Source organism: Varanus komodoensis, unplaced genomic scaffold (genome assembly GCF_004798865.1).
Source record: "Varanus komodoensis strain SLA01 unplaced genomic scaffold, ASM479886v1 scaffold1, whole genome shotgun sequence".
Taxonomy (NCBI): Eukaryota; Metazoa; Chordata; class Lepidosauria; order Squamata; family Varanidae; genus Varanus; species Varanus komodoensis.
Genome location: NW_025335268.1, coordinates 94,607,445 through 94,631,572, shown reverse-complemented (window position 1 = coordinate 94,631,572; position 24,128 = coordinate 94,607,445). Strand labels below are relative to the sequence as shown.

Sequence of the window (24,128 nt, the reverse complement as noted above, 5' to 3'; positions counted from 1 at the left end):
GAAGCTGGTTCATGGTACAGGTAAAAAATGGGACAGATAAAGGATGCACCTCTTCATACAGGACCTAGTTAAACTATGGAATCCATGTCCACAAGATGTGTGTTGGCCACCAATCTGAATGTATTCTAAGAGGATTGGAGAAAGTCATGAAGAATAAGACTATCAATGGCTACTAGTTCTGATGGCTATATGCTGATTCCAATGTCAGATGTAATATAACTATATTCGCCTGTTGCTGGGACACATGGGTAGAATGCTCCCAGTGCAGCAGGATTTAGCAATGCTCCTCTTATGTTCCTGTACTCCAAATGCACAATTTGGTAGTGATGTTGGACTCAGCGCTAACTGGGGAAGCTCAGGCAGCAGAAGTGGACAGAAACACCAACTGCTGTAGCCAACTGCAACCTTATCTGGAAAGGAAACCTCTTGTTCTAGTGCTTCATGCTTTTGTGACATCCAGCCTTGACCCTACTGTAATGTTCTTTAAATGGGGCTGCCTTTGAAGATAGCTCAGAAACTTCCATTTGTGCAGAATGATTTAAAGTGCTGTTTTTACCCTTTGAGCTCATATATGGTTTGAGCATAAATTATCTGAAGGACTTCTTTCTTCTGTACCAGTCTGTGCATGCTTTAATGTCATCAAAAGAGGCTCTTCAAACTCATTTGCAACCAAATTAGACTGGGGAGTACAAGGGAGAAGGTCTTCTCAGTGGTGGCCCTGCATCTCTAGAATCAGCTTCCATCAAGGATCTGTCAAGCCCTTTCTTTTCAGGTCTTCAGAAATGTTCTGCAGCATTTGGTAGCTTTCCCCTAATTTGTTGGTTGCAAGTTTTATTGGTATCATTGGTTTTATAGTGTTTTATAGGATTGTATTGTATATGTATTTATTGTCTACTTGCAAATGTTTGTATATTTTTAAATCATATATGCTGCCTTAAGAGGGTTCTATCCTGAAAGGTGATCTAAATATAAAAGTAACTGCATCAAAGGTTGTATTCTGTGATGTATCAGTGATGCTACTGCATGTTTAGAATGTATCGAGTACCAATATCTTGGAGTCCTCTGATTTGGTATAAGAAAGACTGGCTTTAGAAAACACAGAATGCTACCTCCGGTGCAACAGATTTTGTTCAAGTTCCCAAAAATCCTCTGACAGGACAGTAATTCAGAGAATACTATAGTTTACAGGTTAGCTGCAATTATTCTATAACAGCCAGACCATTGAAGCTATCATCACAGGATGACTAACTACAAGATTTCCTTCTTTCCTCAGTTGTGATCACTGAGGGAAAGAAAGCTTTTATGGGTTAATGTTCCTCTGACTTTAATGTTTCCACCAGAACCTTGTTTCACTATGAAGCTTTTGTGGTTTATTTAGCTTTTCCACAACTGGAAACTAACCGTGTTTAAAAAGCATCACACTGGCAGGGAGGTGGGAAGGTTAGAATGGCCGCAACCTTTGATCCTGCTCTTTCTAGTCTGAGCAGCTTCAGACTTTGCTGGATGAGATGCCCCTTCCCCCCGCGTCAGATGCATTAGGAACTACCTCAAAGGCAGATTACAGGTCATAAGCTATGAACAGGGAGCTCATTCTGCAAATGATGGCAATGCTGGGGGTGGTTCTATTCGGCTCTCTTCTGGGAGCGGAACAATGGCAGTTCTCCTTAGTAAAGATGTATCTTGCTGCTGCTCAAGGAGCGTGCTGACTCCAGAGCTAAAGACGGCGTCTGTAACTTTAACAGCTCCAAGGCAGTCAAGCAGGACGGCAGGGAGAGGCAACTTGCAGCCCTCCAAATGTTTTGGTCTGCAGTGTCTATCAGCTCTCACCACTGTCTCCGCTGACTGGGGCTGATGCAAGTTGTGTGCCAAAACATATGGAGGGACACATATTGCCCACCCCTGCAGTGCAGAATAATAGCATAGGGAAACGTTGCGGCCTGTGAACATATCTGCCAATTTGAGAAACTGTTGTGTGGGTACCACGACAAAATGGCTGCCGTGGACAACATGGCTAATCAACCAGAAAATTAACCTGCCGAAAAGACTGTGTACAAGGTTGAGGTGTGGTCAGGGTGTCCACACTGCTTTTCTTGCAACACTGTTCTCTTTCGTGTCCCTTCCCAGTTCATGAGACAGGAATCCCTTTTACTGCTTTGCCTTCTTGCGTTTGGTAGCTGGAGACACCAAGAAGTCTGCCCTCCATTTTCATTTCTGAAGAATGTTTCGCCGTCTCATGTGTGGCCCAGAGGAAATGAGGATGGCTCCAGCTACTGCCCCCCACTATGCTTTGAAACCGTTCGGGCTGCTGCTTAAGCAAAATTGTTAATTTTAAAAAGTGTGTGTGTGGCTGGGTAGGGCAGCAGGGTGGGTGCCAAGAAAGATGCACAGGGGCACACAGGTGCCTGCAGAACACCGCACTGCCCACCCCTGCGGTGGCTCCCCCAGTTCATTCTTGATCCTGGGCAAGTTGGAGTGGAGGGCAGACGCGCTGCTGCGTAACTTTCCATTAGTCTGCGGCCCTTAAAACTGCCACTGTAGTCTCAGGCTATGAAACTGGTATGACTTATATAACTTGAGTACCTGAAATAAGTATTCTTCACAGAATTCATCTAGAAGTTGGAAAGGAATTTGGTTCTCACCTAATCCTTCCCCTACCCCTTTACCCCAATTTCTGAACCCTTTTCCTAGCACAACTAGAAAAAGCTAACGGCACTCGTCCCCAGTTCAGGGCTCTCTGCCTGAGCTGGCTCAGCAAGAGGTATGGCCCCGGTACTGGTAAACAAGTTACACAAGAAGCAGCTGTGTGGTTATGAAATGCCCTGTCTCTGCTTATAGTTAAGTCCTGGCACGGAAGGGAGGCACAAAATTGCCTCGCCCTCAATCCCACCGGAGGGCTTGGCAGACAAATTCCCAGGAAAATTCTACATTCTTCCCCCAGTCTGGGCCCATCCACTTGACATCACCCAAGTGAGATTCTTCTTCATCATCATCACCATCACTACTACTACTACGTCGCATTTATATCCCATCTTTTTTTCTTCTTGGAAAGAACCCAAGGCTTTCTATGAAATCCTCACAACAACCTTGTGAGGCAGGTTAGGCTGCGATTGAGTGACCGACAAAAAGTCACCCAATGGGCTTCATGGCTGTGTGGTGACCAGAGCCTGAATTTCCAGAGTCCTGGTCCAACATTCTCCCCACCACACTGGCTCATCATGCTAAGGAGATGCCTGTTGGGCACTGAAGACTGTGTGTGTGTGTGTGTGTGTGTGTGTGTGTGTGTGTGTGTGTAGGGTATAAATTTAGCAAATCCTAAACTAAATATGAGATAGGAGCATGGAAAAGCAGAGAGCAAATGCTATTCTGAAGCTGTCTTAGCAGAAGCGGTATATCCAGGAAGTAGGATCCAACTCCAACTGTTCTATTCAGCGCTGCTGAAGTCGCTGCCGAAGAACCAGAACATTATTAATGTTTCTCCTTTAATAAGAACATTGATAAATTGGTGACAGTTTAGGACAGAGTGATGGAGTTGCAGGGTTTGGAATGCAAGTCCATGAAGAAAGGTCAGTGCGATGATAGAAGAATCAGGATGGATGGATGGAATCAGGTGAAATACAAACAGAGAGAAAGGAACAAATTTGCTGAGTGTTGGCATGGAATCCTTTTGACTGGAACTTTAAGCAGACAAGTCAGATATTGTTTTTCAGGAATGACTTGGACACTGTGGTTGCTCAGAGGGCTTTTGATAGCCGAGATCAGCCTTTGAGGACACAAGGGTGGGCAGGCATGGGAAATGTGTGGTCCTCCAGCTATTGTGAGGCTGCAACTCCTATCAGCCCTAGTTAGCATAGCTGATCATGTGAGTTGATGGCACCTACAGTACAGCAACATCTGGTACGTCACGTGCTCCTCACATCTGCCCCACATGGCATTCTCCACGTGTGTCAAGGGGAATTGCAGTCCAAGGTATCCGCAGAATGCCAGGTTGGGGAAGGCTGGCCTAAAGAAGCCTTCCAATCCTGTTAAGCTGCTATCATTATGGAGCAGCCATTGGTATTCGAGAAAACATTTCTCCCATGAGGCTCACATTCTTCAGATCTATCAACATGTTGATGAATTTTAACACTACTACGTCAAGAAGCAGGTTTCAATCTAGATCTGCCTTGTGAGATGCAAGGCCTCCGATTTTGGTCTCATGAGGACAATGCATTGTGGTCTAATACTCACTTTAAAGGGCTCGGCACATTCTTCCCCACAGGATCCATGGGAGTCTACAACAGCACCCCCAATCTGGTGCCATCCAGATTATTTGGACTGCAAATCCCATCATCCTTAACCATTGGCCATGATTGCTGAACTGATAAAAATGTGAAGGTCTTCAGTGGAGAACAGCCCGGTCACAATGGTAAAAGTATCAACTAAATATCAAGAGAACATTCCTCCCATGACGGCTGGAAACTGCCTGGGGAGGCAGTGGGCTCTCCTTCATTAGAAGCATTTAGGGAGACATTGGACAGTCATTTCACAGGGATGTGGCAGCTCCATCGTGCACTGCAGAGGCAGACGTGAGCAGGGGCTGGACTAGATGGCCTCCAAGAACCCCTTCAAATCTATGGACTTCTATACACAAGGCCTTTATTATGCTCTCATGATGCCTCATTCACAGAAGTTTGCAAGGCCTTTTCTGACATCATCCTCCATCCTTCTCCCATGTTTTCCTTTCCCTTCCTTTCCTAGAATGAGGTATTACATTTGAAACCACAAAACACCAGAACAAAAGCCTTGGGAGAAGTGGCAAATCTGCTATGGCACAGCTGTACCACAGCTCCACCTTGCAGGTGGTTAATAGAATATATAAAAAGGCAAAGAAATCCAACCACTGGGAGGGGGAGCAGGTCAGGGTGGAGGAGGGGAAACTGTGTAAAAGACACATTTTTCCTCACACAATGAAATGAAAAATAAACCACAATAAAACAGCAGTCTTAACTCTGCATGTAGGAAGCCCTTTGGTTCTATGATTTCCTTTGCCCTATGAGGACTGCAGGATCTCTGACTTGCCCACAATCCTTTGGGTACCACTGAGCTCAGACAGTTCTGGTTGTGTGGTTCATGTTGTTTTCTGTGTGTTATATCTTCCCATTCTGATCAAGAATCCACTGGTTAACCCAAGCACATGTATGCACCTCGTCCCAGTTATGCAAGTACAGAAACATCCCCCTTTTACAGGTAAGCATCCCTCGAAGTGGGCTTTCCGTGCCCCCACCAAAGGCAAAAATGTGAGCTGGGCTGGATGGCTGGCGCTTTAAGGAGCTGGCCATGTTTCAACTCCATTCCCTGCTGCCACTTCCAGTTGGAATGCTGGCAGATTGGGGATGCAGGGAGCACCGAGCTGAATGCCTTGCTCATTCCTGTGCACCTTTCCAAGCCAAGTACTCTACCAATAATGAGACAGGGCATTCTTTCACTCTGCAGCCAATTAACACAATGTCAGGGTGCACACAGAGGCCTGTCAGCACAGCAGAGAGGGGAGAGGGCTGTTCATCCCTTCAGGAGGGTGCTGGGAACGGTAGCATCCCAGTCAGTAAAGATCTGGCCTAAGGGTTTGGTCAGAGTGAAGGGAAGTTGTTTTTCCTCAGGTCAAGCCATGGAGAGCCCGTCCCACATGGTGGCTATTTTTTTTCCTCCCATTAGATCTGCTCCATCACCCAAACTACAGCTAGGGAAGGGAGCTTGGGTTCCAAAGATGGCAGCCAAATCATAAAGAAAGAGGTAGAAGCACCAGCCTGAGCTCACTGATAAGAAGGATGCTGGTTGCAATGCAGATGCTCACACTCTTGTGAAAGAAGACAATCAAATACAAGGAGGAAAGGGGCTGGTTCAGTGGGGAACATGGGCAGCAACTCCACAGAGGCTGTGCCAAGGCTGGCTCCCCTTGGAGTCGAGAAAGAGGATGAGGAGAAAAGAAGGCAGCTTGCCTTACCTGTATGAGCAGTTGAGGAGTCAGGACATGTGCCACAGTAATTCGGCACTGGCAGAGGTGAAAAGGGGGCATTTGGTACAATGATGGATGATAGCATTCCTTCTGTCTTATATTCAGGATGTGGGTTCTGTTGCTTAGGGAACCAAAGCAGCACCACGTGTTCATAAGGAGCGAGATATGGGGGAACCTCAAGGTTTGCAGAAATGCAAATCAATCAATCAATCAATCATTGGAGACCAAAAAGTGTAAGGGAGGGGGAAAACTGAAATAACCTAATGAGGACAGTTGATTTTCAATGGCCATTAAATGCTGACAATATTTTGGGACAACAGAACACAACTCAAAGTAAAAAATGGAAAGGGAAATGCAATGAGGTTGCTGGAATCCTAAACAGCAGCATGAAGCACTGCGATGTTCTGGTCTAGGTCCAACTTGTGCCTAATACTGAAAAACGAGAGCCCAGGTCATTCCAAGTGCCAGGCCATATTCTGCTTCAGCCTTCCCAGCATGGTGCTCTGCGGATGTTTTAGACGACAACTCACAGAATTCCTGACCATTGGTTACACTGTCAGGGCTGATGGGAACAGATGTTCAAATAGTTCATATATTACTAACTGGACAACAAATTAGCCAACTGTATTGCAGAGCAAGTGAAGACCCTCCTTGCTCAGCTATCCATTTAACTCTTGCAATATACTCATGGTGCACAGTTCCAGATAGGAAGGCAGATAAAACATTTTGGGCTAGGGCTTTTTATAAATGATTTATTAATTTTAAAACTTAGGTAGTGCAACCTATAGCTCAATTCAGGTCTTTCTGGGCAGTGCACAATACGTTAGGGTACTGGGACATGCTTCACTCTAGAAACAAACATGCGTGTGCAACAAGGTGGGGGGGAGGTGTGGACAGGCATTGTTGAATTGCTAACCAGGGTACTGAGGCTATTGTTCATGGAGGATACTCCAAAATAGCCCTGACGCACGTGACGTGGCTTGGACAGCAAGAGGCTGAGTGGAAATGAAACAGAAAATTCTGGTACTCCTAAAGCTGGGAGCCTAATAACCCAAGTGTTTACAAGTAGACATATTATTCTGCCTTGTTGCATTAACGATGGAGGGACCAGACAGAACAACAACCAAGCAGGGGTTTGTGAATTGCAGGGAGAGACAGAGGATACAAAGAGATGAGATTTCTTGGAGGAAATGAACTCAGCTGAAGATGCGAATATGATCTAGATCTCCAGGAAATGCAAGACATAAAAAGTTCTCCAATGGATAGATGCTCTTTCCAGCTTAGGGCAATTCAGAGATGTTTTATGGGCAAGACAAATTATACAAGTGGTGGCCAAGTATAAAGGGACAGCCCCCTGCGGCCTTCATTTGTTAGGTCACGACTCCAGCACAGCCAGGTGGAGGGAGAGGAGGGGGTTCTGGTGGCTTGAAGCAGAAACAGTTTGTCAGAGAAATGACTGGGGAAGGCAGTTAAGTTGTAAGCTTTGAGGGAGCTACTAAAGGGGAGTTTTACTAAGAATGCACATTCATACCTGCAGCTGAGGCTTGGCACTATTATTGGCTTTGGTTTATTGCAAGGGCTCCAGTCTGACCACAATGTGTTGCAACACACACACACCCCTCCCTTTTCTTCCTGCCTCTAAAATAAACCAGGAAGGCACCTGATCTCTTCCCCAATGGGACATGCCAAGGTACATCCACCCAGACTGGCGCTTCATTGCAAGGGCATTGAATTTCTTTGGGCCTGAGGGCTCGATTCATTTTGGGAGAAGCTTGTGGGCTGGGTGGCTAGGCAGACCCATTTAGGTGATGGACAGACAAAACATGGTGGGGCCAAAATGCTAACATATTTCAGCATAAAACTCTTGCTGTTGTCAAATAAGGTTCAGGAGAGGCATTTGGTCCTTTTCAAATGGGAGGAAGCCATGCAAATGCCAGGAAAACAATGATGAGCAGTCCAGGGGGGAAGGAGCTGGATCACGGGATAGGCCAGACTGACTCCAGGTGGGCTGGATTTGGCCAGTTGGCCAGAGGTTTAATACCCATCACTTACAGCAACATGCCTGGTCAACATCTCATCAGACCTAGTCCATCGCCTCTGCCAGCCACGATGCCCTCTCTGCTGACACCAGCCCAGTTCCCCCTTGCTGGCAGATACCCCAGTGTTTGGCAGTACCCAGCAATGTCCATGGTACCCACCCAGCCACGACAATTTCAAAGTCTCCATCCTGGTCCACATCAGTCACAGCCACTCCGTAATTGAGCTGGGTTGGGTTGCTGTCATAGTCAGGAGGAAGGACACGGTCAGTGATAGCTGTGAACATGGGCTCACTGCGCTGGGATCCTTCAACAGGGCAAGCCAGAACCAAACTCCACAACAGCAACAGCCTTGGCACCTACAGATAGAAAGGTAAGTGGATTCATCAGTCATGCTGCCCCTGCCCATCTGCTCAGCTGCTGGAGAAGAATCCCCCCTTCCCCACACGTGAATCCTGGACCATACTCCAGAATCGTGTCCATATCAGTTCCTGGTCACATATCAAGGGGAAGGGACACTCAACCCTTCTCATGTGGATTTGGAAGAGAAGCATTCTCTTTCCAGTTTTGGTCTGTGCTGTCAGCTGTGTTAGTAGATGGTCCACTAGGGCAGGAATCCTGAATCTCTGCCCCTGTCCATGAGCACTTTGCCAAAATAAATGCACAGCGGTTGCTGTTCCATCTGATCCCCTGGATTAGCTGGCTTTTTGCCCTCTTGTGCTTCACCTTCTTCTGCCCATCCCTCTTACGCCCTTCTCCCTCCTCTCGCTTGACTATGTATCCCTTTTTACAAATAGGCCATTAAAGACAGGCACATAGAAAATTTAGAGCATATGTAAATCAACACATGCCAATTTGTGCTCTTCTCTCTCTCTCTTTTTGGCCTATGAGCCTGAGCTCTTGATCTTTTCAGTTCTTAGCACTGACCTTGGTCTGCACTTAGATAGCATTAGTATTTCCTGAATTCCCCAGTTCTCAGTCTTTCATGGACTATACATCTGAGAAGAATCTGTCTATCTTGCATAGGTCAGTTACCTGCCCATGTAAATAGGCAAGGATCTGACATAGCTAGGATAGTACCTTCACCACCCCTTGCAGAACTGCATAGGCAGCCCTGGAGCACTTTGGTTTGGGATCATTCAGCCAATGGATCAGCACCAATGGAGGTGACCCCCACTTCCCTCACCACTCAGCAAGAGCAGAACATAACTGATAGATTTCTTGATTTTCTGGGCTTGGTGAAGGAAAGTTCTGGAATTCTAGATAAGTGGCAAGTTTGGACTAGTGCCCAAAGCAGGAAGGGTTGGAACTAGCATTGAGGCAATGTATTTAGGCTTTGGTGAATTACAGTGAATTCTGCCGTCTTGGAGAATTCACACTGAGATGCAAAACCAGACTTGCTCCAGAGTTTCACATCCCTATTAAAGGGAAACAAAAGGACTTTGCATTTACTCTTCTTTTCTCAGAACTTCAATAGGAAGTGGGAAGTCCAAGTCCACTCCTTCAAGCAGAATGACCCATCTCTCTCCTTTGACTGCATCGAAGGGAAGCAGTTCATGCTGCTTTAGGCTAGAAAGGGGAACGGAAGAAAAGCAGCTCCAAGAGGGCATTACACAACAACAGCCTGCTTATATTCACTTTGAAGTTGTGACATTTGTACAGTAGATGGAGCTTGCATAGCCTTCCTGCTAGCCACACATTGGCTGGTGATCATGAAGTTAAATTTGCACCAGTAGAAAGTTAATACACTATGTTATGCATAGGCAGAACAGATGGAATGTAGAATAGCTAAGAAATTGAAGGTTCCTTGGTGCCCTGAGACTCTTAGAGGAGCAGGACCAAATGTTTCATAATGAAAAAAGGCTTTAGAGGGATCTAAGGTTCATAAGAATTGCTGTGTTAGATCAGAACAAGGATCTCCCTAGTTCAGCTTTCTGATTCTGGTGACGGCCAGCCATATGGTGTGGGATGCTCACAAGTGGGGCATAATGTAATAGATATGCAATCTGCAGTTTGCCTCCAGTGATCAGTGGTATAGCACCCCTAACTAAAGAGGCTCCATTTGGAGTGTCAAGGCAAACAACTGTTACCGTTCAGTCTTGCTACAATCCTGGGACTGAATCTCAAAGCTGGTCCTTCATTCCCCAGGTCTCTACTGCCGTAAGAGGCGTATAAAGCAGGGTAAAGGGAAAGGCACCTTTCAGATCCGTACAAGGTGGCTGCACAAAATAATGTATACACCAAGAGAGAGACAACCAATGATGTGTGCAATGATTTTCATAAATTCATACTTTTGTTTTAGAGCAATTCATCCTTATTTATATCCTTACAATAAGTAGTGACTCTGATTATACAGCAAGAGAGGGTCCACCTTTAAAGGCAGCCTAAAAATAATTTTAAATAAATAAGGCTAGAAAGTCTGGGAGCCATCTAGTCTGTTCCTTAAGATAGGATCCTCTCAGCAGTGAAAGATATTCACAGAATGCACATTGACCCTCCTACAGCATAATCCATCAAACATATGCCACAAGAACAGGAAGAACAAAGAAGGTGTATTTCAATAGAAGGAAACCTTTCCCATCTGGATCACTCCCTCCGACCTGAGGATGCCTTTCCAAAATTAGAGTAGATAATCCATAAAATAGGTTAACATCACCACCCTCTACCACATTTGTACACACAAGCAGGGTAGTCAATGCTTGGTAAAGGAGGTGCTTCTTCATTTTGTCAGCATCCACATATGGAAACTCTTACATCTTATGTTAATCAGCATCTTTTCTCCCCCTGGGGCTGTCAGCTTGGAGTGTTCTTATAATCACTCCTGTAGTTTAGAATCAATACTGTCTTAAAGTCTCTTGGGAAAGCGGGAGGGGGAGAAACCCACTCTTTCATCATGCTTTATCCATCATGATTGTGTGAATAAAAGGGTCGTCAAAGTGCATTATGGAATATGTAATCTGTCTTGTGAACATTCCTACAGAGATCCTTTGTTAGTTCTATTACTGGCCCTCTGGGCCTGTCCTGAGCCCTTCTGGAAGTACCCTGTTGTGTTCTAGATTCTAAGCATACAGATCTACTCATAAATCTTCTTCTCTACCTATAAGCGGTTTGAATGCATGGCTAAGCAAATGTTTCGCTATGGTTCCAGCCTTCAACAACAAATATTTCTGCTTTATCCCAAAGATACAGAAGTGGAATAGCACCCTTGGAAGCTTCTCACTACCAGCAGCAGGTATAATGTGGCAGGACCTGACAAATCCCAAATTTGACTAGCTCCTGCTTTGGGCCAGCCAGTCTCTGCTAGCTCAGAAATCTTGTCTGATTCACTATATGCTCTGAATTACTTTTTGGAGGAGAAAAGGGTGGTATTTTAGTAGAATTCATTGTTATTTTGCAATAGAATTTAGGGCAGAGGGATTCATACTGTGGCCTACAAGTCAGAAGGCTACTTACAAAATGCCACTGGTTTAAAAGCCTGACTAGGACCGAACATATTTGCCCCATATATTTGCCCCATATATAGAAGCCTCTGTATCAGAGAACTCTGCTCATGATCATGATCCAACATGCCAGGAGCCATCATACTCAGTCCTATTATTGGGATAAAGTCTTGCCTGTACCCACTTGCCTTGGAAATAGACTGGAAGAAGAATTGCACAGGGAACAGATTCATTTATGCCTGGGGATTAGGTAGGAGATGCAAGAGCAGAATGCATCTCCCATGTGTTTGGCCCCAGCATAGCAATCCATCACACCGAACACAAAGCCTGGGTTCCAACACCTTCCTTCAGTTTAGGCCCAGATTAACTTGTCATTAAACAAGTTTCTATAAACACAGGATGGTAACAGGCACCTGGTGACAAAGATGGCATGCTCTACCATCAGGCTCTCAGCGTTTGGCTTGGGCTAATTAAACCCATACATCAGTGAACATTTCTAGATAGATCATTAGGGAAATGGCCATTAATTAAAGTTGCTTTCCTAAACACACACACACAGAGCTTGCACCTGTGCATAGGCATTCCAGCAAACAGGCACTCGCTTGATCTTTGCAACCCCTCCTCTTGCTTCTGCGGCTTCTTCGCTTTCTCGCCAGAGCTTGGAAGGCCCAGTCCCTACACTCTTGGTGCTAGCATACTCCACTGAGGGCTGCTAACCCATGGTAAAGTCCTGATGGTAAAGAAGGTCCTTCCAGGTAGAAATCTGGGAGGGAGGAACATTGTTTGACTGCGCCATATCCATACATCTCGGTTCCTCCTTCCCACTATGTGTACACATGAACAGACTATAATTGGACCCAGGTACACAGAGCATGTACCCACAACAAAACAAGTTACAACCCAGGTGTACTATGAATATATATTACTATACATGTGCTATTTCCCCAGCATTCCTATATGAAAACTGTCGCCTAGCATAAATTGTGCAATGAAAGGAGGAGCTCTTATTTGATCCTTTCCTTTGATGAAGTGATGACATCTTCCATTTGAAGCCTTGAAAGCATGCAGAAGGGAAGAGTTGGGGATGGAAGACAAAAACGAATGGTCAGTTCTCGAGGCTGCTTCTATTCTCAGGATCCTTATGCTGGATGTAGCAGAAATCCAGCTGTGTTAACTGTGAAATGCCCACAGAATCTATGGTAGAAAGGCAAGGCGTATGACTGCTAAAGTCTAAATGAGTATCACCTAGACAGGGTTAAGGAATCTGCCAAAAAGCATGGAGAGTTCCTTCTGTGTTCAGACTGTAGACCATACATAAAACCAAGCAAGTGTAGAAAGGCCTTTTCCCTGGGTTCATAATCACTTCCTCTGTCTGTTTTGCTAAGCTCTGAGAGTGGAGAGCAGAGACTAGGCAAAACATATCCAGGCTCCTTGGACCAAACTAGGCCCAGAATCAGTGTCAGCCAGCTTGGCAAGTGCCTGCTAGGGCTTGAAGGCCAGGTTTACTTTAGGAGATACCCTTAGCAGATGGAAAGGAAACAGAGGCCCACCACCATCATGTAAACATTGATTGAAGTCCCCTCCATGACTTTGTGCCCTGCCTGCACATCGCCATTTTCTATTCCACTAATAGGCTAGATCGTGGGTAGAGAATGCAAAGCGGACAAGGATACACATTCTGGTTCACGCTGCAGTCAATTTGCCCTAAGAACCAGGCTGTGGTAATATACAGGTCCTCTTTCTCCATATGTTGCGTATTCTGCCTAAAGCCAGTTCTTGTGACTTATGGTTAAGGTTGGAAAATGGTGCCAGGAGCCAAGGAAACAGAAAACCTCGAAAACTTCCATGCCCATGGCAGTAGTGGTTCACCCTGGAGCAAAGGAAAAGGCACCCCTCATACCATGTGAATGTTTGAGCATTTCCATGCCTCTCATGCTCCTGAAGGGTGTGGCTGATTACGCTGCAGTTTGTGCCCATTTATACAATGCAAGCAAGATGAGATGCACATGATCCAGCAGGCCCTGTCCCGAGAGGTGGATGTCACTTGAGGTTTGCAGGGGCTAGTTGCTCCTGTTGGTAACCACAGGCCTCTGTGTGCTGCGATGACAGTGGGATTTGCATGACACACTAGCATGGATATGCAATAATTCCCAAATGAAGGCACAGCTTTATTTCCTGCCAGAGAGAGGGAGAGGGAGGAATGCCTCACAGCTCTCTTTCATTCAATGCAGGGGGATGTGGCAAAGGCACCAGCTTCTTCAGCAAACCCTGGACTTAATTGTATTATTGCTCTGCATCGGCAAGCAGTTTCTTTGCACACCAACTGCCATTTATCCTAAATGACACCACAGCCCCGATATGATACCACAATCTCCAACAGAAAAAAATGGACCCCTCCAACAATCTCAGTGCCACAACATTCCCTGCTCTGGTGTGGACTAGTGACTTCACCAGCTCACATTGCCATTATCCCAGTGCATCCCCATGTCCTGCTTCATGACATCACAACATCACAGCCAATGAACTGCAGTGACATCAAGACATCCTGGAAACGTTGTGAAACCCCAAGTCACTACATTGCCTTCCAAAGTTCCCCCAGTGCAAGCAGTCTGAGTGCAAAAGCTTGGCATGATCAGATTTGGGTTTAAGTTCAGTCCTACCGCTCAGAGTTGCTTCTGGTTCCCATTCTGTTTTTCGGAGCCGCTACTGAGAAAAATGCTATTGTCCTGAGCTGCACTGCTGTCTTCCTGAAACCTACTAATATCAGGAAAGAGCCTATGTCCATTCTGCAGGAAACAGAGTCTCCGTTCCCTGCAAAAGCCCTGGGGAGCTGAACCATAACCAGTTAGCAGCCATGGCCCCCGAACCCATGGAGTTGCACTTCAGACTTGGTGGCATTCATCTCTCTGTGCCACAATGCAGGTGGCCAGCCAGCCAACCCAAAGTTGGGGCACAGCCAGCAGCTGCTGCTACGAGTGCAGTGTGGAGGCACACAGTCACCTTAACGGCAAATAGACCTTGGCACCCTTCGGATGGGCTGCTTCCAGCTTGCTGCCATGGACTGGGCAATCAGAGGGGCAACGAACACTGTCCTGAGGAAAGGCCTGCTACAGCAGACCTGCTGTGGGAAGAACGCCTTTGTCCGGCCAGCAGCCACCCTCTAAAACGCCACCCTCATGCCCCCCATTGCAGCACGACCCAAGCACTGAACCTGCTCCTACCTCACTCTTACATCGCTTTCAAGCTGCCTTGTCCATATCCAATTTCACAGCCTCTGATTCCTAGGCATTCTCGCGCAGTGCCTCCTCAGCGTGCGATCGCATTCCAAGCATCCCATCCCATCCCAACCCATCCCGTCCCGTCCCGTCCTCCTCACTCCGCTTGGGTCTCTAGCGTCACTTGGCAGAGGAGGGGCGGGCGGGGCACGTGATCCGGGGCCCGGGTGCCCCTCTCCAGCTCGCCCGCCGACTCCCAACTTTTCTCTCCTCCCGCTCCCCACACAAAGTCTCCACCTCTTTGGGCAAACTTTGCCCTGTCCGGTGCGCACCGCCAGGCAGAGGTCATTCGCCGTACTCACCGAGCAGGTGGGACGCCGTGGGAGCTCCATGCCTGCCAGGTGGCTACGGAGCATCCCGGGCAGACGCGCTGCCCGGATGCCCGCAGCTGCCGGAGTCCGCTCGCTGCGGCCGCTGCTGCTCTGGGCGCGTCTGTTGGTGTGCCGCGCGTCTCTCGCTCCCTCTCTCCACTCTCTCTCCGGCTTCAGCAAGTCCAGCGGAGCGAGCGCCTCTCTTTATGTAAAGCCTTGTGCCCGAGAGGCGTCCAATGAGTGCGGCCCGAGCACAGCCCGGCGCCCAATGGCAACACCGGGGGGGTGGGGCCGCCTGGCACTGATTTACTACCTGGAATTGCAGGGGAAGCGTGGCCAGGCAGCACCGATCAATATGGAGCCAAACTGTGACGGGAGGGGATTTGGGGGTGTGTGTGCGCGCGCGTGTGGCGCGGGCGCCGGGAGGCAAGGAAGGAGCAAAGGGTGCCAGCAGCCTTCGAGAGCGCGCCTCGTAACCTTCACGAGGCTCGTCTGATTCGCGAAGGGACGACCAGAAGCGAGTCTCTCTGTCCCAGCATCACAACCCCCGCCGGTGGGCGTAGGGCAGAATCCGAGCCAAGCGCAGGGCACCTAGACACGCTCGCACGACGACCCTCCCGGGCAGCTGATCTCGGAGCGGGCAGGAGCGGCGCGATACGCCGCTGCGGTGACATCCTTCGTCCTGTTTCCTTCCCGCGAAGATACGATCAGTGGCGGGTGAACCTGGAGGATGGAAAGTGCCGGGGCGAAGGATGCCCGGAACGGAGCGCGGGGAACCTTCCCCGGGAAATTTGGAGGCGGGAGAGGGTGGCAAGTGGTCTTGCCGGGCTGGACAGTAACCTCGGAGCCGCGAAGCTGGCTCCTCCTTGTTTCCGACGTCTGGGCAACACCCCCGACCCATCCTCCCCGCGCCAAGTACCCCCGGCTGGTTTCCTTTCTCAGCCCACCGCTTGCTTCATTTAGCTCAGGCCACCCTACCCGCGACTTTGAGACTGAGGTACATCTCAGCCACCTGTACCTGCCCCTTCACGGAACGCTTCCAGCCTCCCATGAACCTGCCGCTGTCCCACACGCGTTTGGTTGAAGATGGGGGCGGGGGGGAGGGGGATATGGGCACCCGGATCACCTGTGCATGAACGGGAGGTTGGCAGTGGGGCAGGAAAGACAGGGCAGTGACCAGCAGTTATTTGCATACTTCCCCTTCCCCTCACCCCACACCCTCACGTGCTGACTCTGGCTGGACCACCTCTCTTCTGCCCTTAAGGAAGGGCTGCGACACTGAATGTGTGCGTGTGCGTGTGTGTGTGACACCTATTCAATTGGCTGAAGAGGGTGATATAGGTCCCTCGATGGGCCATACCTAGCTTGGGCAGTTTCATGCCAGTTCTGTTCTCGGCATTGGGTGAGTGTTTGTGGGCACCTTGCACAAAGTTCTTAGAAAACTTTGCCATTGTGTGGGGTACATTTCCTTTGGATTTTCTACTTGGTTCAGAATGTGGATGTGAGCATTCTGGATTGCCTAACTGAAGTGATGCATCCAGGGCTGGACATCTGGGCCCAAGTCCCCGCTTTCAGTAGCCACCCAGAGAGCAGCAGGTGATGGGGGTAAATGGCAAACAAGGCACCCCCTGGGCTCTCAAACTCCATTTCCTTTCTGTGCTCACAGTGATGCTATGAACTAAGAACATTTAAAATGTGGAACTGTACATCCTCACAGTATTTCTTTTTTATTTTGTAGTGGGGTGGTGGTTGCTGCTGCTTGGCTGCAATGTATTAAGAATATAGCAATGATTGTAAAGCTTGGAGTAATATGTGTGTTGAAAGGAGAGACTTGTTATTTGTGTGCTTCACATCACAGGGTAAGGGCTGGGGTCCAGGCATTCAATACCATATAACATGGCTCAGCCAACATTATTTTGGGATTTAATTTTACTGTTCTTTGTTTCTCCTACATATCTAAGGAAAAAGAGACTTGTGCAAAATATGTCAAGGTTAAGTGTAAGGATGCAAAGGCAGGCACTATTGGGGCCACACACAACTTCCTTTCTGCCATGAAACTCCCATTCCGCAGGGCCAGGGAGCACAATTCCCACACATCAGTCTGTAAAGGGCAGGCGTGCCTCCTGCAACCGCTTAATAGGCTGTTTTTCATATCAGGCTCTAGAAATCTTCTGAGGCCAAGAGTAGCCAGCAACCCTGGAGAGAGAGAGCACTAAATTAAAACAGTATTTGAGGGAATTGTTCAGTGGGCACTGGGGTAGACAGGGTCAGGCACCTGCCAAGGGACCATGTCCCAGTAGGGGGGCACTTACAAGAGGTCCTGCATCTCCTCTTCACTCTTTCAACCTCCTTGTTCATTCACCGCTCACTCTGGCCCAGATAACAGTGACAGTGTAATGGATGTGGGATAGATGCTACTGCTTGCATGTTCATTGGTTCTCTGTGTGCCAAGCAAGCAAGCAAGCAAGCAAGCAAGCAATGATGACAGAGAGGATGAGGAGCAACAACAGCAATGAGAAGGGAGATTCAAGGAAGGCAGTTGAGAGTGTCTTGTCCAAAGTCCTCAAACTTCTGGAGCTGGCCCTGGAACTGTATGATGCAGATGCTACAGGATGACCTTAGATGTCTCTGCTAATGGCTGTGACTTTGTGGAGAAGAATCAAAATCTCTCCAGATTATTTCCAAGTACATTGCTAGTGCCATGTAGGAACTTGAGTAGCAGTCATGGACCAACAGCAGCATAATCAACAAATATTCCTCCTGCCTTTCTCAGCCAAATGGCAGTTGTAAGATCTGATGGCAGCTGAGACCAAGCATAGGTAGGAAAGGAGAAAGCAAAGCAAACAAGACTCTTCAAACTTAACCATGTTTAACTTTACAAAGGCCAACTTCTGGGTATACTATCATAGGGTTGGCCCAAGACATATTGGTGCCAGAGGCAAAACACACCTCTCACACAGGTGAGCGATGCTGGAAAGTAGCAGTGCCAGTCTCTTAGGCATTCATCTTGGGTGCCCCTCCTTGGACAGTCCTCTGTCTTGGAGCTATGTGTGCCACCCAGCCTCTCCCTCGCCCCATAACCAGTCTGCTACCCTCAGGAGACTCAGCCCCATTGCCAGTGTTGAAGTAAGAATCAGCTCCTAGTCCAGTTGACCTGCATACATGAAATGAAAAGGGTGTGTCCTTTGATCTGGACAGTGAACTGTCTTGTGCTGGCTCTGTGCCCAGATGGCGTTATCTTCCATTCCTAATCCTTTTGTGCTTTGCCACCACTTAGTCCACCTTTTTTCCTTAACACACAGAAAACTGATTAAGAAAGAAAAGGCCGGACAGCTGCACAACCTCTTCTTGCTAGCACTAGAGGCTTTCTAGCCTGAAGCACCCTAAACCTATGTCCCTGGTAAGAGAGTTCCTTAGCTTTGCTGTTCAGTCACATTAATTACATTGCAGCTCCTTCAGAAACAGGTATTGAGTTTAATGGAGGGAAATGATAACATCCCACTTCTTTAATGTCAATAGCAAAGCAAAGTTAATAGGTGCTTTTTCAGTTCCACTCACACACCCCATCAGAAACTGTATTATAATGCTTCATGTATTATAATGCCCCACATATATCTTTGTGAAGCAGAGTGTGTATGCTCTGATGTTTGAAGTGTAGCATGAGTGGGTTTTTTGCATCACGAGTACATTGATCAGGTGGGCAATATGTGAGTAGTGAATAAGTGCAGTGGAAATTGTAATATATCATGTCTCTCCAAAGCAATCAGATATTGGAAACCTCTGTGTGAAATGTACCTAGTATCCTCTTCTATAGCAGTTTCATTTCCAAGTCAGTCCAGTTGGAGCAATCGGTTCTTGCTGATACTAATTTCCAGACATGTGCTTCTGTTCCTATCGGTGTGTTATGCAAATTTTCAAGAACCTGCATTTAGCAATCATGCTGCCCTAAAAAACACCCCCCTCATTTTAACCACAAACACAACTTTTGGTCTTTCACCCTGCCTCCAAATCTTACAATCAGAGAATTTTCCATGATACCTATTACCATCAAAGCATATAAAATACTGGAATAGGATGGGGTAGCTGTGATAGCCTGTTGCAGCTGAAAAAGGTTTTGTGGTACCTTAAAGGCTAACAGATTTTATTATGGCATAAGCTTTTGTAGACTATATTTTGATTCATCTGATACATCGCATGAATGGGTAGAGTGTTAAAAGTGAGGCCATCTTATTACCTTTTGGCCAGCTACCTACATTTCCACCATATATACTTCTCTCCCTCCTTGCCCCCTTTTCTGCACTCCTGCTGCAGTGGACTTTCTATTGAGGAGGATGCTCCATGGGCCAGTTGAGGTGACTCTTCCTCACAGAAATGCATGCTACCATCTGTTAGCCTTGCATGGTCGGATGAGATCTTTTGTTATCCATATGACTGACATCCATGTGAGTTCCACAGACTGGGGCACATGTGCTCAGCCTTTGATCCATGCGCAGCATGTGGCCCTCAGCTGCATTCTGTGCAGCTCATGGGGTCCTGCCTGCTATTCCCTGCAACCCAGCTGATCAGTCATCAGAGCTGGTTCTGCTATTAGCACTGGGGAAAGAGTGATCTTCATCGGGATTGCAGGGAGAAGGCATATTATTTGCAAGGATTGCTGAGGGGAGTCCTCCCTCCCCTGTTTTGTGGTCCCCATCAAGATCACTGTTTTGCCACTGCTGTCTTGCCTGCGTAAGGATTGTGGAGGTGGTGGGCAGTTTAAATAAGCAGTGCTTAGTTCTTAAATGCCCAGGCTTGTGTTTTCTGGTGCTGAATTAAGGGTTGTCACCTCTTTTTTTTCTGACAGGTTCCTCACCTTTATCAGCTACATGGCACGGAGGTACAACATGCTCCTGTCTGCCCAGGAAATATCGGTACCTAATTAATCCAGCCTGTGCAGAAGGGCAAGGATTGTATTTCTGTTTGTTTCTTATAAGAACTGATGAAAATTCACGAATGTCTTCATATATGGGATGCAAAGAATGTGAAGTTTAAAATTGGCATGAACATTTGCAGGTGTGTGAGGATGTGTGAATGGATCTCCTAGATTACCCACTGCTGCCCTACCCACTGCTGGCCCCATCCACTCATGTGGCTTGCAAAGGTGGGCATCAGTGTGGCTCCCGTGGCACAAATGCTTGCAAACCTCAGGTGCGTTGCGTAGCGTGGGAAGAGGGGCTCGCAGCATTTGCTCATTCAAAGGCAATGAAAGATGCCATTGATCTGAGTGGGTTCTCTGCTGTGCAGTATATACCTGAAATGTTCTCTCCTTTGGGAAGTGACCATTGAAATAAGATAGAAAAAGAGTAGAGCAAACATGAATACTATGTTCAAGCACAAGCACAACTTTAATTTATATTCAGTAGGTGGGCAAATGTAAACACTTACTCTTACTGTTTTTTGAGCCTATAACCTGAGTTGCAAACATAATGGCTCACTGTGTTTTCAAAGAGCTACTAGAGAAGGGATTATTTTTCCAGTATGTCACACAGCTGCTTTTTGGGGACAAATTTATGAGCTCCTTCCTCTCCATTAAGTATATCACAGTACAACATGGTGATGACTCCTCTTCCTCTTCAGAGAATTAGGGCTGCTTCATATAAGATGACATTTCGTACAGAAAAGTAGAAGTTAAGAACCTATTTCAAAGTAGAGAATGTGACTAATTAATTTTAAAACAAACAAAATCCTGTGCAAAGCCATTTTTTTTTGTTTTTTCTGATTGATAGGATATCTAAAAACCACACAGAGCCTCTGTTTAGGAGATATTGCCACAATAACTAATATATGTATCAGAACACATGAACTGATACAGAAACGTAAAAATCCATGCAATTTATTAAATACTTGCATGTACATACTTGCATCTGTGCCACACCTATATATTCATATGTGTGCTTGTAATATCTTACACCGAGGGAAAGAGGTTCAATCTATAAATGCAGTAGAATGAGATGTAGTGCAGGACTGACTGTGTTACTCCAGGTTACAGATGGGGAGTATTATTTCAAAAATCCATGCAAGTAGAAAATCAAAACATTAGAAATGAAGCAGCCCAGTTATCTCCCTGCTGCTCTAGCTTTCTACTTGTGGGGAGTTGTTCGCAACTATGATTTACCCACCTGAACTGGTTGGTCCATTCTGTTACTTTAGAACTGCATTGCCCCGTGCTCAGCTTATTCTAGTGCCTTCTTTCCAGTTCATTGTGCTGCACCCAATCAGAGATATGTTAACTCTCTCCAATTCCCATGCTGTGATTGGTTGTGATTCGAGTTTCATCTCACTAGAAGGACATTGGTAGCCATACAGGTGAGATTTAACCAATCTGACCTTCAGGGAATTATTAAGGAGGGTTTAGAAAGACCAGGAGTTTGGTGAAGCTGTACAGAAGAGAAGAGTGATCAACCTATCTCTAACTTTGGGTGTTAGCAAGAAGTGTAATGGGCCAAAATTTCACATCTCAGTGTTTAGCCCTTTTATCAGATCCATTGAAAATGGATGCTAAGAGAAATGGGACACTTGCTTGGACTGTGCCTGAGCTTGTCTGATAACCTGGGCATGCATGCAGTTGAGCAGATGATAGCCCTCTTCCTCCTTTGATTTACACAGCCCGCAGAATATATGAACAAGAAAACAAAGGAACCCCACCCAGCCAATGATTTGTTGACTTGTGGGACATGCTGTCACCGAACATTTACAAAAGACCTCCCATTTTAATGTGTGGATATTGGCACTATGAAGGCTATCAGTAGGAGTAACAGAACTGTTCTAACGGGACCCGAATATCACTGCTTGGGCTACTGAGGGTCATGATTTGCCCCCCTACCTTTGCTCAAGGGAGGCTCCATCATACTCCTCACATGAAGGAATTGTGGTTAGAGCTTATGGATATCATTAAGGGCCCTCCTGTTTTCCTCTCCAAAATTGGAGCACTGGCTAGCGTTCCTAGTCTCTATTCCAGATGACACTGCATTTGTGTATCTGAGAAAAAATTACCATCATAGTGTCCACTGCTACATATCTCTCTGGCTGGAAATCAGCAAGGGGCTGTCACTTGAAGTCTAGGAATGCATTTTAAAGATTTATGAATAAAATATAATTTGTTTTGTCTCCAAGGGCCCTTCCTTGGTCCTCAGCTGGGTTCAGTGAATTACTCTATTACCTGCATTGTCAGTCACAGGTCTGTGTTTGGATGAACTGGAGGAATGCAGGGCAAAAGACATGGGCTCTGGAGTCCAGGGAATGCAGCACGATGTCTCCTGCTCAGGTTACAACTTCTTATTAACAATGCAGAAGAATAAACAGTGCTAATGATATTGGCAGTTTATACTAAATTGGGAGGTGTCAGCCCTGCAGAGAGAACAGCAAGAAGAGCCAAGGCGATGACAGGAAGAATGGAAGAGGTGGGGGGGGGCAATAAATGGTGATACAGGACTCAGCAAAGCACAGAGATAGTGGGGGTGCTGCAAAATGAGCTGGGAACAATGGACAGGATATTAGATGGGAGGTGGCAGCAAGATACGGCAATGAAAGGCCTATATGGGGGGCAGGCAAGGGGTGTGTGTGTGTGTGGTATGTTCATGTTTCATATTCCAGTTTCAGACCAAGTACAGCAAACAATTCTAAATATTACAGACCTCATCACTGGCAGAGTTGTAAAACTGTAAGAAGATTTGTCTGTTCTAGTTAATGAACCTCAGGTAAAAACACTGTGAAATGGCACAGCTGAATTACAAAGACCTCTCAAAGATATATTTTACACCATCTGATTCACTGGGAAGTAAAATGCTAAAGTACGGGGAAAACATTGGTCAAAATATAATTTTAGCAATGGTTTGCTAAGTGTAAAAAATTCTAGTCTTTCTTTCCTGTGGATGCAAACCAATCTAATAAATATTCCAAGTTTCTAAGATTTATACATTCCTTTGTTTAAATCAGTGTGTGTGTTGAAAGTGAATTTATCTCAGTCCGCTATCATAAATATTTTAAAATAAACTGAATAACCAACAACTTCCCCTCTGTGTGGGCCACCTAGTTTTTGGCTGGGTTCAGACTTCCTACCTAATCTTGGTTGCCACATCTTGCTGCCCCTGAATCTTGCCTGATTATCCTGGCCCAAGGTAGCTTCTCCTTGCTCTTTTGTTTTAATGGTTATTGGCTTTTGGTTTGTGACCAGTGGTTCCTGGCCATAACCTCTTCCTTGGCTATGACTCTGCCTCTGAACTCATAATTGGTCTTGGGCTGCGTTTAGACTGTGCCTCACCTTGGGCCCTTTTCCTGGTCCCAGTGCATCTGCCTTGACTCCTGCTGCCTTTGCCCTGGACCCGACAGCAGGGGACAGAGCACCTTGGGCTTGACTTTCAGGTGCAGTGGCTGATGACATACATGCCAACAGCTGGAGGGCTGCACAGGTTCCTCTGCTTGGAACAGTCATGCAGCAGAAAGAATCTGGACAGACACAGCTTCTCTTAATGCAGTTCTGTAATACAGGGAGAAGTAGCATTTGCCAGTATTCCCTCTTCTGCACAACCATGGCTCCTGCCTCTTAGTCACTCTGCCAGTTCTACCGAAGCTGCCCTCTGTAGCATCCTACCCTTCTGCTCTCCTTGCCCATCTTTGCACGACATCCCTTCTGACTGTTCCCTTGGTGGCCCATGTACACCCCGGGGACCTATTTGGGATCTTCCTGTCGCCAGGACATTGCTCAAAATGTGAATTATTCATTCTCACTAAAAGCCATTTTTGCTGTCTTGCTGTTCTTAAGCACTTGCTATTGCTGTGTAACCGGAGCTATTGCCACACAGTCCCCTTCACTGCGGTCACCTCACCTAACATATGTGAGTTGGGGGCTGGGAATATCAGACAGGGGATCAAGGCATGCATTTGCCTAATCTAAACTCTAGGGCAGCCTTCCAGATGCAATGAATTAGAATCCCCTGTATTGTCCACCCTGTGATGCACTGGGTTGGGAAGGCTGTTCTAAGCAATGCTAGACTCTGAGGAACTGGACCAAATTGACAAGAGAGGTGCGCTCTCTC

General features: G+C 46.7%; 1 protein-coding gene across 1 annotated transcript in view; it reads right to left on the bottom strand.

Moving 5' to 3' along the window:
- Positions 1-15,099, bottom strand: part of CRTAC1 (cartilage acidic protein 1) — a 42,623-nt gene extending 27,524 nt beyond the window's left edge. The window contains exons 1-2 of the mRNA XM_044450142.1: positions 15,046-15,099; positions 8,191-8,387 (exon numbers count right to left, since the gene is read on the bottom strand). Coding sequence (XP_044306077.1) covers positions 8,191-8,387; positions 15,046-15,099 — 251 coding nt within the window. The remainder of the gene's footprint in view (positions 1-8,190; positions 8,388-15,045) is intronic.
- Positions 15,100-24,128: the final 9,029 nt, after the last annotated feature.